The sequence below is a fragment of the Eptesicus fuscus genome, chromosome 14, assembly GCF_027574615.1.
Source record: "Eptesicus fuscus isolate TK198812 chromosome 14, DD_ASM_mEF_20220401, whole genome shotgun sequence".
NCBI lineage: Eukaryota > Metazoa > Chordata > Mammalia > Chiroptera > Vespertilionidae > Eptesicus > Eptesicus fuscus.
The window spans coordinates 219,439-234,993 of NC_072486.1; the positions used below are offsets into that span (position 1 = coordinate 219,439).

At 61.1% G+C, this 15,555-nt stretch overlaps 1 protein-coding gene across 1 annotated transcript in view; it reads right to left on the reverse strand.

Moving 5' to 3' along the window:
* CAMK2B (calcium/calmodulin dependent protein kinase II beta) overlaps positions 1 to 14,820 on the reverse strand; it is a 47,163-nt gene extending 32,343 nt beyond the window's left edge. The window contains exons 1-2 of the mRNA XM_054726195.1: positions 14,756 to 14,820; positions 987 to 1,081 (exon numbers count right to left, since the gene is read on the reverse strand). Of these exons, the coding sequence (XP_054582170.1) occupies positions 987 to 1,081; positions 14,756 to 14,820 (160 nt within the window). The remainder of the gene's footprint in view (positions 1 to 986; positions 1,082 to 14,755) is intronic.
* Between the last annotated feature and the right edge of the window lie 735 nt (positions 14,821 to 15,555).

Consider the following 15,555-nt stretch of genomic DNA (forward strand, 5'->3'; position numbering starts at 1 on the left):
CCACCCTTTCCCCACACCGGGGACCCTGTCCGACCCCGTGAGGGCGTCACTCAGCAGGAGCTCTGCAGGTGCGGGCAGGTGGGGCCAGTGCCAGGCCCTCTGCACCCCCCAGGACGGGCAGGCGTCCGTGTGCGAGACCATGGGGCTGGGAAGGACCCACAGCTCACACGGCCTCACCATCGCCCGGCACCCGTCCTCCGGCCCCTGTCATGGCAGATGGCATCACCTGGCCACCAGGCCTCTGCCCCTCCAGCCCAGGGAGGCCCCCAAACACCTGAGAAGGTGTGACCCCCATTCTGAGGGTGGGGTCCCCGTCCTCCTGCCCCGCTCAGGTCCTATGGTGGCCAGGACCCCACTCACACCCTCTGTGCCCGTGCCAGCCCTCTGCACACGGCCCACCTCTGCACACGGCCCACCTACCTGTGTACACGGCCCACCTACCTGTGCACACGGCCCACCTACCTGTGCACACGGCCCACCTACCTGTGCACACGGCCCACCTACCTCTGCACACGGCCCACCTACCTGTGCACACGGCCCACCTACCTCTGCACACGGCCCGCCTACCTCTGCACACGGCTCGCCCACCTCTGCACACGGCCCACCTACCTGTGCACACGGCTCACCTACCTGTGCACACGGCCCACCTACCTCTGCACACGGCCCACCAACCTCTGCACACGGCCCACCTACCTGTGCACACGGCCCACCTACCTGTGCACACGGCCCACTACCTCTGCACACGGCCCACCTACCTGTGCACACGGCCCACCTACCTGTGCACACGGCCCACCTACCTCTGCACACGGCCCACCTACCTGTGCACACGGCCCACCTACCTCTGCACACGGCCCACCTACCTCTGCACACGGCCCACCTACCTCTGCACACGGCCCACCTACCTGTGCACACGGCCCACCTACCTGTGCACACGGCCCACCTACCTCTGCACACGGCCCACCTACCTCTGCACACGGCCCACCTACCTCTGGCCGACAGCTTCTTGGTGTTGATGATCTTGGCAGCGTACTCATGGCCGGTGCAGAGCTTGACGCAGCGTCGGACCACAGAGAAAGCCCCCCTGGGATCAAGCAGGACAGAGACAGAGAGCTGGTTAGTTTCCCTGGGCGCCCAGCCCCCGCGTGAGGCCGGCCGTGGGCAGGGAGCGGTGAAGGAAGGGGTTCCCTCCCCAGACAGCTCCTGCCTCTACTCTGCCCCAGCACAGCAGGCCCTTCCCTGGCAGCTGGCAGTGAGCCGCCCCCACCCAGGTCCTCGTGGGTCAGCAGGACCCAGCGAGGCCCAGAGGGGACCCAGCCAGACCCAGCGAGTGTTCCCATGGATGGAAGTCAGTGTGGCCACACAGGACTCACCGAGGCTTGTGGAGAAGCACCAGGTCAGTCGGCTGCAAAGCTGGAGGAGCAGCCCCCACCCCGCTGCCCCCCCTCCATGGCCCCCACCTCCCCTGCCCCCACCTCCCCCCCCCATCCCCCCCCCACCCCCGCTCTCCTTTCCCACATCACAGGCCCACAGGCCGAAGGGGGCTTGTTTCGTTGCAGATCAATCACACTTCGTCGCCTTCAGCTTTATTCACGAGGAACGCAAACACCGGGAGGTCAGCCATCGCGGCCTCACTGTCAGTGTGAGCGCGTGTGAGCGCGTGGCAGGTCCGGAGGGAAGACTCCACAGGACCACAGCACGGAGCCCGTTACCGTGACACCCTGTGGCTGTCAGGCACGAAGGCAGGGATGGACCCTAAAAGGCGGTTCTGAGAAGCTGGCCCCCCCCCCGAGACGGGCGCTTCAGGCATCACGTCGGCTCAGCAGGTGCAGGGCACGGGGCGGGGCGGGGCGGGGGGCGGGGCCGCGGCAGGACGGGCAGGCCCGGTCCGCACACGATCTCTATCCACTCGTCAGTGGACGCACATTTGGGACATTTTTTTTCTTTTTAGGTTTTTACTTGTTGATTTTAAAGAGAAAGAAACACCGACGTGCTGTCCCCCTTCCTTACGCATCCACTGGCTGTTCCCGTCTGTGCCCTCACGGGGGATCGAACCCGCAACCTTGCGACGTCGGGACAAAGCTCCACCCGTCGGCGCCGATGGCGAGGGCAGGCGTCTGCTCTGTGACTGTCCGGGCCACTGCGGTGACCACGGCCGTGTGGGCGTGGGACCCGAGGAGCCGCCCACCGTCTCCCAGGAGCTGCGGCGGCCCCCACGCCCCTCGCGCCCCCGGGGACGCACCGAGGCTTCGTCGCGCTTCCCCGACGTCTCTTCCTAAGCGAACTGTCCGCTTGGGTCCTTTACCTTTTTACCGTCAGGCAGCAAGTTCTTCACCTGATCCACACACGAGTCCGTGCCAGCTCCACGCCGCGCCCGTCTTCCCTCCGGAGGGCGTCCAGGAAGCGCAGGGCTCGGTGTTACGTCCAATCTGCCCATCTCTCTGTCGTGTGTCTCTGGTGTCGTATCTAAAACACCGCGGCCAAACCCAAACGACGCTTACGTTTTCTTCGGAAAATGGGGCCGTTTTCGCTCCGACGACGACGCCTGAGACCCGTTTTCAGGTGATGCCGTGTCTGGTAGGGTGGGTTCCGACTTCATTCTTGGTGGGTGCCCAGCCGTCCCCTTGTTGAATGGACCCTGATTCTGTCCTCATTCAACTGTCTTGTCCTTGTCAAAGCGCTGCCGACCGCGGATGCCGGCCCGGCGGATGCCTGCCCCACGCTGCCTCCGGGCCGTGTCTGGGCTCCCGCCACGCGCGGCCCACACGCCTCTGACGGCTGCGGCTGCTCCGTCAGCTTTGGGATCAGGAGTGTGAGTCCCGAGTCCTCCTCTTGCTCAAGACTGTCCTGGCTCTTCTGGGTCCCGGCATTTCCACACGAACCGGAGAATCAGCTTGTGAGCGGCAGCGCGGCTCCGTGGTGAGCATCGACCTATGAACCAGGAGGTCAGGGTTCGATTCCCGGTCAGGGCACAGGCCCGGGTTTCGGGCTGGATCCCCAGTGGGGGCCGTGCAGGAGGCAGCCGATCCGTGATTCTCATCATGGATGTTTCTATCTCCCTCTCCCTCTCTCTCTGAGATCAATAAAAAACGTATTTTAAAAAGAATCAGCTTGTGAATTTTTTTTAAAAGCAGCTGGAACCTCGACAGGCGTCACCCTGAACTGCGGTCAGTGCGGAGGGGGTGCGGCACCAGGTCTCCAGAGCTCACGTCTTTGCACGGAGGTGTGACCTTTCACCTCTTCCAGCAGCAGGCCGTGTCCAACGTTCGCGTCCTGATCGGCCTCTGTTGGTTCATTCCTCAGCACCGCGCTGTCTGAGACACCGCCGTGAACGGATGTTTCCTCACTTTGTTTGGGGGTGAAACACGATGGGTCTCGGTGCGCTCGGCGGGCCGCGCCCTCCGTTCTGACGGAGGCTCAGGACGGCCTCCGGCTCCTGGTCTCTGGAGGAAGCTTCCGGCTCTCTGTGGTATCAGCGGAGGAAGCCGTCCTGTTTCTGGTCGGTTGAGTGTTTTTACTGAGGAAACACGGTTGGATCGTCTCTGTCGGGAGCGGCCTGCAGCTCCGCCGTGCTCTGCCCACAGCGGTTTACGCGGGCTGGCGGCTCTGTGCTGCGCCAGCCCCGCCTCCCGGGCGCAGGGCTCCCGTTCCAGCGTGCCGCCCTTCCTGACGGAGTCGTGTGCACGCGCACAGGGACTCGGCTCTCGTCGCCTGTCCTGTGACGTCTGTCTGGTGTGACTGTCGGGGACTTTGGCCTCAGACGGCTGAAGACACCCTCCTCTCCTATTTATTTTTTAAAATAAGTTCTTAGTGATTTCAGAGAGGAAGGGAGAGGGAGAGACAGAAACATCAATGATGAGAGAGAATCACTGATTGGCTGCCTCCTGCACGTCCCCCACTGGGGACTGAGACCACAACCCGGGCCTGTGCCCTGACCAGGAATCGAACCCTGACCTCCTGGTTCATGGGCTGATACTCAACCACTGAGCCATGCCCGCTGGGCTCACCCGTTTCCTTTTATTTATTTTTTAAGTAATAAAAACTCTGAATTACACTCATGGCTTGAATTTTGTTTCTCTGGACAGTGTTGGGCTCAGCGACCTCGATGGGGCGGCCGACGCTGTGCACGGAAACGACCACCAAGTCCCCAACACGGACGGTCAGGTGAGCTCCGCTGGGCCGGGCAGCGAGAGGGGACGTGGGCTGGCCGGGCGCAGAGGCCCCAGCAGGTCCGTGCCCACGCCGCCCTCTGGCCACACTGAGGGCCCATCGCCCTGGCCTGGGAGGCGTCCCCTCTGTGAAGCCAGGTCTGGCACTCGGCCCCGGTCACCTTCTCCAGCCGGCCGGCCCTTCACCCTGAGAGCCCCTAGCCGACGCCACACCGATGCCTGGGCCCGGCTGCCCCTCCAGGCTACAGAGCCCCTGGCATTGAGCTCGGGGCTCCCACCCAGCCCTGCACTGACCTCACCAGGTGGCTGTGTGGCCCCTCGGGCCACCTGAGGACCCAGGGCCACCAGCACCTCCCGCCGCCCCCCAGACCCCACCTTCTACGGCGAGTGCCCAACACACTGGGAAGGACCACAGCCTGCAGAGCCGCTCAGTGGGCACCTGCTGTGCTCCGGGCACCGCCCCGAGCCCTGGGACCCAGTGGGGCTTGGGGACAGGGGCCTCCTCGAGGGACAGGCACCCACATGGAGGTGCTGGGCGCCCGGAGGGCGTCGCATCGGAAGATGTGCGCCATTCCCCTCCCCCCCCCCACGGCTGCCGGCCTGCGTCACGCGGTGGGGGCAGCTCTCACGCCGGCTCCCACGGAACAGCGTGGCTCATGCTTCCCCCATCCGTGTTCTCAAGTCTGTGCCCGCGAGAGCCAATCTGTTCCAGAATCCAGAGGCTCGGCGCTGGCTTCACACAGAAGCGTAACGAAGCCCTGAGAGTCGTCCCCCCCGGGCAGGACGGGCCCGGCCGGGCCCCCCGTGCAGGCCGGTGCCCCTGCCGCCCGGCCGGCCTGGAGGCTGGCACCTGGCAGCCCCTCTGGCACGATGGCATGTTTTCCTCTTAAACAGATCCCGCTCTTCGCATGAATAAAACATACGTTTCCTGTACTGTGCCAAGAGGATCATTTCTGGAAAACCTCGTCGCTACATAATGCATTTTACGTCTCTACATTAACAAAGCGGCTCGCAGTGGTGAAAGATGCTTTAAAAATAATCAGGTTCCATTTTTGTCAGAGAGAAAATCACATTTTTGAAAATATATTGGAAACCTCCAGAAGGGCACTCTCTTGCCTGGGACCAGGCGGTCTGAGGCAGCGGGCACTGGCCCCCTCCGCGTGGCCTGCCCGTGACGCGGCTCAGTCCAGGCGGCTCAGTGTGGACGCGTAGGGAAACCACCTCTGCTAGGAACTTACTTAACTTCTTATTTTATTATTATATTTTTTGGTGCCCCTGACTGGGAATCAAACCTTGACCTCCTGGTTCATAGGCTGATGCTCAACCACTGAGCCACACCAGCTGGGCTCCATTTTTTGTTTAAAAATCCGCCCGCCCCCCCCCGCCCCCCACCACACACACACACACACACACACACACACACACACACGTGCCTGCGTCTGAGAGCCGGCAGGCCCTGGGCTGACATGCAGCTGTCGTCACGGACAAGGGCTGGGGGCCAACGGATCGAGAATCACGCACACGGAGATTCCACCTCCATTTTTAAAATCGTGTGTGTGTGTGTGTGTGTGTGTGTGATGTGCATACGTGTGTCTGTACACACACAGGTATCACACCCCCACACAGATCCCTGTGCTGACGTTAACACACAGTCCAGGGTCCTCTGGGAGCGAGGAAACGATGCGTGTACGAGTCACATTTATTGCACATACGTGTGAATTGCTTTTTTTTTTAATAAGATGAAATTGTCCTTGTAGTTTGATTAATAAGATAAAATTCTGAGCCTTGCTTCTCCCAAATGGGGGCAGAGTGTTGGTTGCCATGGAGAGACGAGGAAAGGGAGGCAGGGGACAGCCTCGTGCTAAGAAGGCACAAGGACGGCATATGAACAGCCTGAGGAGCTGAGGGTCAGAGCGGACCACAAGCAGGCAAGCATCAGCCAGTGGAATAACAACGTTTTTTTAACATCGTTTTGAAAAATATGTTTGCTTTTGCCCAGCAGGTATGGCTCAGTGGTTGAGCGTCAACCTATGAACCAGGAGGTCAGGGTTCGATTCCCGTCAGGGCACAGGCCTGGGTTGCGGGCTCGGTTCCAGTGTGGGGCGTGCAGGAGGCAGCCGATCCATGATTCTCTCTCATCATTGCTGTTTCTCTCTCTCTCCCTCCCTTCCTCTCTGAAATCAATAAAAATATTTAAAATATAAAATGTTTTTGTATTTTTTAATTAATCCTCATGACATGCATCCAATAGGGGGCGGGGAGTGAACTCGCAACCCAGTTACGAGCCCTTGATGGGGAATCGAACCCGAAACCCTTCGGCAGGGGTCCTCAACCTTTTTAAACAGGGGGCCAGTTCACTGTCCCTCAGACCGTGGGAGGGCCGGACTATAGTTTAAAAAAAACTATGAACAAATTCCTATGCACACTGCACATATCTTATTTCGAAGTAAAAAAACAAAACGGCAAAAACACCCGCATGTGGCCCGCGGGCCGTAGTTTGAGGACGCCTGCCCTTCGGTGTGCAGGCTGACGCTCCAACTACTGAACCACACAGACCAGAGCTTAAATATGTTTTGTTTTTTTTAAATATATTTTATTGATTTTTTACAGAGAGGAAGAGAGAGGGATAGAGAGTTAGAAACATCGATGATAGAGAAAAATCGATCAGCTGCCTCTTGCACAACCCCTACTGGGGATGTGCCCGCAACCAAGGTACATGCCCTTGACCGGAATCGAACCTGGGACCCTTCAGTCCGCAGGCCTGACGCTCTATCCACTGAGCCAAACCGGTTTCGGCTTAAATATGTTTTTTAATTGATTTTAGAGGGAGATGAAGGGAGAGATGGAAGCATCAATGATGATAATCATCCATCAGCTACCTCCTGCACGCCCCCTACTGGGGATCAAGCCCAAAACCTGGGCCTGTGCCCTGACTGGGAATCGAACCAGAGACTGGTGCACGGGGTGATGCTCAACGGCAGCGGGGTGCAATAGCAGCCTTTAGCAAGGCAGGAGGGAGTAAGGTCACCAGCTCCTGAGAGAAGCAGAGGGCGGAACCCAGAGCCCGTGGCCTGGGCCTGGATGGAGGCCAGGCCGCGCTCACCTCTCCCACACGGGCCGTGACTGCAGACCCAGCGCTAAGGTAACAGCCTCCGTGTAACTGCTGCCACCAGAGCAGAAAGAGTGCAGGTAGCGAGCGCGAGCTATATTCTTAGCTCTCGGCAAAGTAGGTTACGGTATAAAAATACCGCTCGGTAGTAACTAAGCGAGCATCACCTTCCCGTGCTCCTGCAGCAGCGCCGTGCGCCGGTCCGAAGCCCTCCTTCCCAGGCAGGGCTCCAGCCCGCTGGGCGTCCCTCCTCGGAGCAGAGGCAGCGCGAGGGGTCCCAGCTGTGGGCAGGGCCCGAAGCCCCACCTCTGGGGGGGCTGCCTGTGTGTCCGACGGTGCCAGGCGCTCGGGGAAGACAGAATGGGGTCAGGGAGGGAGCTGCGTGGCCGTGGGGGCAGGAGGAGCAGCACAGGCCAAGGCCCTGAGGCAGGAGGGCTGCTGGGCGGGAGGAAGTGAACACCCTCGCTCCTCCTCCACCCACACCCTCGATCCGGCTCCAGACCCTACACCCCCTCTGCCCTGAGTGTCAGTTCATTACCCACCCAGCCAGGGACCGCCTCAGCCAGGGTCACCCACAGGATGGAGTCAAGGGCACATCAAGGTCAGCTCTGGCCTCCTCACCGCTGGGGCCAGTCACCCGCCTCGCTCAGCATCGTCAAGTGGGCAACTAATTAAATAAAGCCCCAGGTTCAAGGTGACCTGCTCCTCGGGGTGTCGGCGCGGGTCCTTGTTCAGAACCTCCCGCGAGCTGCTCTCCTGGGTGAGCCCCACATCTTAAAGGAGACAGCACCTCTTCTGACTCAATGAAAGACCCAGCGTGTAAGACCCACGAGGGGCTGGTGGGCGTGAGCCACGGGGGCACAGACTGGCAGCGGCCCCAGCACCGGGACACACCGAGGAGCCACAGGCCTGTGCCCAGCAGACCTGCCGTGGGGTCAGAGAGGGGACAACCTCCAACAACCCAGATCGCCCCCGGGGGCGGGAGCGTGCTCGTGCTCGGTCACGGTGCACAGGCAGCAGCCGGAGGTCACAACGCGTCACCACACCGGGGCCCTGGAGGCGCCGCTGAGTGCAAACACGGGTTTCGGGGGTTTTAGGTAAAGTGCCGAGAACGCACACGGAGAACCCTCTACGTTAGGGGTGGACACGGACATCCGTGTAAATCAACCAAAGAGGGTCTGGAAGGCCAACACCCATGCAGGCTCACCTCGACCGCAATCGTACGGCTTGTGACAGAGAACGGAAGCCGGCCACGTGGCTCAGGGGCTGAGCTTCGACCTATGAACCAGGAGGTCACGGTCTGATTCCCTGTCAGGGCACATGCCTGGGTTGAAGGCTCCATCCCCAGCGTGGAGTGTGCAGGAGGCAGCCGATTCACGATTTTCTCATCACTGATGTTTCTCTCTCCCTCTCCCTCTCCCTTCCTCTCTGAAGTCAATAAAAATATGTATTTTTTTAAAAAGTACTTGAAGCCAAAAGGATAAAAGAGTAAGTTTCCAATTCTGGTCGAAGAGACACGTGTGTTCATTTATTGCTCCTGAGTTCTCTCCTCTGGCCTGCGCTGGCCCAGCCCTCACCGCCGGCTCCCTGCCAGGCCCGGGACCCCTCTCGAGGCGGCTCTTAACCCGGGATCAGGGCCAAGTCCGGCTGCCTGAGAGAGGGCAGAGCCCACAAAACGGCTCCTTTGGGCCCTCAGACCCCACTGCCCAGGCCCTGGAGACAATGCCAGCAGAGGCAGCAGTTGAGGGGACGGGCCAAGGAGAGGGGACAGGAGGAGAGAAGCTGAGGCCACTTCAGGGGGCGGCTGTGGGCAGGGGCCTGGCCCTTCCTGGGCACTCGGCATTGCCGGACTGGTGCCAGAGCTGCAGCTTTAAATAAACTTGGACGCGTCCACCTGGGCCAGGAAGCAACACCAACTGTGCCTCCAGCAGGCCCGGCACTGACAACAGCCGGCCAACATGGCCACCGTGGACTCCCGCCGGGCTCCCCCGCACTGGCCTGGCCTCCTCCCTGCCCAGGACGCCCAGCAGAGCTGCGACAGGCCCCTCGGCAGCCCTCACCGGACCTGGCACCCAGGGAGCTCCAACAGGGGGTGCTGGGCAGAGCCGAAGCCCTCCTGGCTCCTGGCACCTCCATGCGAGGCTTCCCACCCACTCAGGCCTGTTCCTGGGCTCAGCTCCCTGTCTGTTGTCAGCTGCTCTTGTCCCTGCGGGCAAGTGGGCACCCAGCATGCTCTGCAGGGCATGCCACCCCCTCTCATTCCCAAGGGAGCCCCAAGGGCCTCCACTCCCCAGGGTGGGTGGGCGGCAGCCAGCACTGTAAGCAGCCATGGCTGGAGTCAGAGCTGGGGGCGGGGCCTGCGCAGCTGTGGACCCAGAGAGCTCACCGAAAAGTGAGGAGCTCTGAACTTCAGGCCCAGGTATCGGGGTGCACTACGAGGGCGAGGATGGGGTGCCCCTAGTGCAAGCAGAGAAACATGACAACCTCCGAATGGCCGACCTTCCTCCCCCAGCCAACCGCTGCCCCATCTGAGGATCCCCAACCCATGCCTTCCTTGAGGGCGGGAACTCGGGGGCTAAAGGGGGCTTACCTCTGCTCTGCACCCCACGAGCCCCCACCTGAGGGAAGGGAATCTGTGGGTCCCCAGGGCCTGGCCTTGCCCCGATCAGGGGTTCCCTCAGCCACCCTCTCTGCCCTAGGTCTGGCGCACCCCAGCACCTGCAGGATGAACCGGAGAATTCGCACACCCCACACTCCTCCAGCTGGGCATCCAAAGTCACCAACGATCAGCATCTGGGCACCACAGTCACCAACGATCAGCATCTGGGCACCACAGTCACCAAACATCAGCTTCTGGGCACCAACAGTCACCAACCATCAGCATCTGGGCACCAACAGTCACCAATGATCAGCATCTGGTCAACAGTCACCAACGATCAGCATCTGGGCACCAACAGTCACCAACCATCAGCATCTGGGCACCAACAGTCACCAACGATCAGCATCTGGTCAACAGTCACCAACGATCAGCATCTGGGCACCCACAGTCACCAACCATCAGCATCTGGGCACCAACAGTCACCAACCATCAGCATCTGGGCACCAACAGTCACCAACGATCAGCATCTGGTCAACAGTCACCAACGATCAGCATCTGGGCACCCACAGTCACCAACCATCAGCATCTGGTCACCACAGTCACCAACCATCAGCATCTGGGCACCAACAGTCACCAAGGATCACCATCTGGGCACCAACAGTCACCAACGATCAGCATCTGGGCACCAACAGTCACCAACGATCAGCATCTGGGCACCAACAGTCACCAACGATCACCATCTGGGCACCAACAGTCACCAACCATCAGCATCTGGGCACCAACAGTCACCAACCATCAGCATCTGGGCACCAACAGTCACCACCGATCAGCATCTGGGCACCACAGTCACCAAACATCAGCATCTGGGCACCAACAGTCACCACCGATCACCATCTGGGCACCACAGTCACCAACCATCAGCATCTGGGCACCAACAGTCACCAACGATCAGCATCTGGGCACCAACAGTCACCAACGATCAGCATCTGGACATCACAGTCACCAACCATCAGTATCTGGGCACCACAGTCACCAACGATCAGCATCTGGGCACCACAGTCACCAACGATCAGCATCTGGGCACCACAGTCACCAACCATCAGCATCTGGGCACCACAGTCACCAACGATCAGCATCTGGGCACCAACAGTCACCAACGATCAGCATCTGGTCACCACAGTCACCAACGATCAGCATCTGGGCACCAACAGTCACCAACGATCAGCATCTGGACACCAACAGTCACCAACCATCAGCATCTGGGCACCACAGTCACCAACCATCAGCATCTGGGCACCACAGTCACCAACCATCAGCATCTGGGCACCAACAGTCACCAACCATCAGCATCTGGGCACCAACAGTCACCAACCATCAGCATCTGGACACCACAGTCACCAACGATCAGCATCTGGGCACCAACAGTCACCAACGATCAGCATCTGGTCACCACAGTCACCAACGATCACCATCTGGGCACCAACAGTCACCAACCATCAGCATGTGGGCACCAACAGTCACCAACCATCAGCATCTGGGCACCAACAGTCACCACCGATCAGCATGTGGGCACCAACAGTCACCAACCAACAGCATCTGGGCACCAACAGTCACCAACGATCAGCATCTGGACATCACAGTCACCAACCATCAGCATCTGGGCACCACAGTCACCAACCAACAGCATCTGGGCACCACAGTCACCAACGAACAGCATCTGGGCACCAACAGTCACCAACGATCAGCATCTGGGCACCACAGTCACCAACGATCAGCATCTGGGCACCAACAGTCACCAACCATCAGCATCTGGGCACCAACAGTCACCAACCATCAGCATCTGGGCACCAACAGTCACCAACCATCAGCATCTGGGCACCAACAGTCACCAACCAACAGCATCTGGGCACCAACAGTCACCAACGATCAGCATCTGGGCACCACAGTCACCAACGATCAGCATCTGGGCACCAACAGTCACCAACGATCAGCATCTGGGCACCACAGTCACCAACGATCAGCATCTGGACACCACAGTCACCAACGATCAGCATCTGGGCACCAACAGTCACCAACGATCAGCATCTGGGCACCAACAGTCACCAACCATCAGCATCTGGTCAACAGTCACCAACGATCAGCATCTGGGCACCACAGTCACCAACGATTAGCATCTGGGCACCAACAGTCACCAACCATCAGCATCTGGGCACCCACAGTCACCAACCATCAGCATCTGGGCACCAACAGTCACCAACCATCAGCATCTGGGCACCACAGTCACCAACGATCAGCATCTGGGCACCAACAGTCACCAACGATCAGCATCTGGGCACCACAGTCACCAACGATCAGCATCTGGGCACCAACAGTCACCAACGATCAGCATCTGGGCACCACAGTCACCAACCATCAGCATCTGGACATCACAGTCACCAACCATCAGTATCTGGGCACCACAGTCACCAACGATCAGCATCTGGGCACCAACAGTCACCAACCATCAGCATCTGGGCACCAACAGTCACCAACCATCAGCATCTGGACACCACAGTCACCAACAATCAGCATCTGGGCACCAACAGTCACCAACGATCAGCATCTGGACACCACAGTCACCAACCATCAGCATCTGGGCACCAACAGTCACCAACGATCAGCATCTGGACACCAACAGTCACCAACCATCAGCATCTGGGCACCACAGTCACCAACGATCAGCATCTGGGCACCAACAGTCACCAACGATCAGCATCTGGGCACCAACAGTCACCAACCATCAGCATCTGGACACCACAGTCACCAACGATCAGCATCTGGGCACCAACAGTCACCAACCATCAGCATCTGGGCACCACAGTCACCAACGATCACCATCTGGTCACCACAGTCACCAACGATCAGCATCTGGGCACCAACAGTCACCAACCATCAGCATCTGGGCACCACAGTCACCAACGATCAGCATCTGGGCACCAACAGTCACCAACGATCAGCATCTGGTCAACAGTCACCAACGATCAGCATCTGGGCACCACAGTCACCAACCATCAGCATCTGGGCATCACAGTCACCAACGATCAGCATCTGGGCACCAACAGTCACCAACGATCAGCATCTGGTCAACAGTCACCAACGATCAGCATCTGGGCACCACAGTCACCAACCAACAGCATCTGGGCACCACAGTCACCAACGATCAGCATCTGGGCACCACAGTCACCAACCAACAGCATCTGGGCACCACAGTCACCAACCATCAGCATCTGGGCATCACAGTTACCAACGATCAGCATCTGGGCACCAACAGTCACCAACGATCACCATCTGGTCAACAGTCACCAACGATCAGCATCTGGGCACCAACAGTCACCAACGATCGGCATCTGGTCAACAGTCACCAACCATCAGCATCTGGGCACCAACAGTCACCAACCATCACCATCTGGGCACCAACAGTCACCAACCATCACCATCTGGGCACCAACAGTCACCAACGATCAGCATCTGGGCACCAACAGTCACCAACCATCACCACCTGGGCACCAACAGTCACCAACCATCACCATCTGGGCACCACAGTCACCAACCATCAGCATCTGGGCACCAACAGTCACCAACCATCAGCATCTGGGCACCAACAGTCACCAACCATCACCATCTGGGCACCAACAGTCACCAACGATCACCATCTGGGCACCAACAGTCACCAACGATCAGCACCCCTCACCATCGCAGGGATCACTACAAAGGTGTTTTCAGAAAGAAAATAAGGCCCAGCCGGTGTGGCTCAGTGGTTGAGCGTTGACCTATGAACCAAGAGGTTAGGGTTCCATTCCAGGTCAGGGCACACGCCCGGGTTGTGGGCTCATTCCCAGTGTGGGGCGTGCAGGAGGCAGCCGTCCATGATTCTCTCTCATCATTGATGTTTCTCTCTCCCTCTCCCTTCCTCTCTGACATCAATAAACATGTATTTTTTTTAAAAATGAAGAAAACAAGGATCCAACCCCGGGTGTGTAAGAGGAATCCTCCAGCAGCCGCGAGGGGTGGAGGAGGAAGGGGCTTGGCCTGAGCAACCTCCCAGACTCACTGAGCGGACGCCCAGGCCTCAGGGCCCCCCTCCCGGGTCAGCGACCCCCTCCCCCCTCAGGCCCAGGAGCCAGCTGTCCCGCAGAGTTCCCACCCGAACCGCCTTCAGCTGCCCTTCCCACCAGCAACGCGAATCCCTCAAACTCGGGCCCCATCTCCTGTGACCCTGAAGGACCCGCCAGGCTCCCGGCAGGCTCAGCCCCAGAGACGGACCCGACCGCCCTGACCTCGGCCCCCGCTCCCACTCCCTCTTCCCAGAAGGGCCGGGGGACACCCGCGGCCGAGGCTGTTCCCACGCTGCCCGCTGCCCGACACGCAAGGAGCCCCCTCCCGCTCGGAGGGAGCCACGCGGAGGAGCCGGCGCCGCGCAGGTCCTGCCGCCCCCGCACCCGCTGCCTGCGCGGTGGGGGCGGGGACCGCGAAACCCACGCAGGACGGGCCGCCCCCCGCCCGGGCCGCCCCTGCCCTGCTCCCAGGCCCCGCCACGAGCCCCTTCCCTCCGACCTCCCGCCACCAAATGCGTCACGTCTGCCCGCGCTCCGAGGACACCTGCTGCCGCCCCCGCTGTGCCCTGGGCCGAGCTCCCGGCCGGGCGGCTGCGCGGGGCAGGGCCACGGAGGGCCGCGCGCTGAGGTCCGGCCGGGCCGGGGCCGGGGGTCGGGGCCGCGCGGGGCCGTGCGCTTGGCTCGGGCGGGGGAGCCGGAGGGTCGGGGGCGCGCGGGGCTGCAGGCGCCCGGGCCGGCGGGGCTCGGGTCTGCCGCCGGAGCCCTGCCCGCCCGCCGCGGCTCTTACTTGCCAATGTCCTCGTAGAGCTGGTACTCGTCGGTGAAGCGGGTGCAGGGCACCGTGGTGGCCATGGCGGCGGCGGCGGCGGCCTCCGTGCGCTCCGCTGCGCTCGGGCGGCGGCGACTCCGGCTCCCGCTCGCGGGCACGGCGGCTACAGGGCGCGGGCGCGGCGACACCTCGGCTCGGCGCCGGGCGGGGGCCGGGCTGGGCTGCGAGCGCCCGCGAGAGCTGCGCGCTCCGAGCTCCCAGGAACGCGCCGCACACCTACGCGCAGCCGGGAAGCGGGAGCCGCCGCTCCGCCCCGTCCGCCGCCCCCCGCGCGAGGCCCGCACCCGAGCCCGCGCCCTGCACACGCACACGCGCTGCACACGCGCCCACAGCCTGTACCACCTGCACGCGCCCGCGCCCTCACCTGCACCCGCTCCCTACTCATGGCCCCGCACACGGCCCCGCGCCCCGCACACGCGCGCACGTGCCTCACTCCTCACACGCCTGGGGACCAGGGCCTCGCACACCGGCTCCCTGCTGGTGACCCCCCTGCGCGCGCGCGCACACACACACACACACACACACACACACGGATTGTACACGAACCACCCCCTCTCCCCTGAAGGCCCACTGCCCTGGGCTGCAAGAGGGACTGGGAGCGCGTGGGTGGCCAGGACGCCTGCGTGGGCCTCCCAGGATTCATTCCTCACCCGCAGGAGGAGATGCTCTCCACCCCTCCGCACGCCGCACCCCAGTCCCCATCCGTCCACGGAGCTGTTCTGAGGCCTCCGGACCAGGCCCCACTGGGGACACGGGGG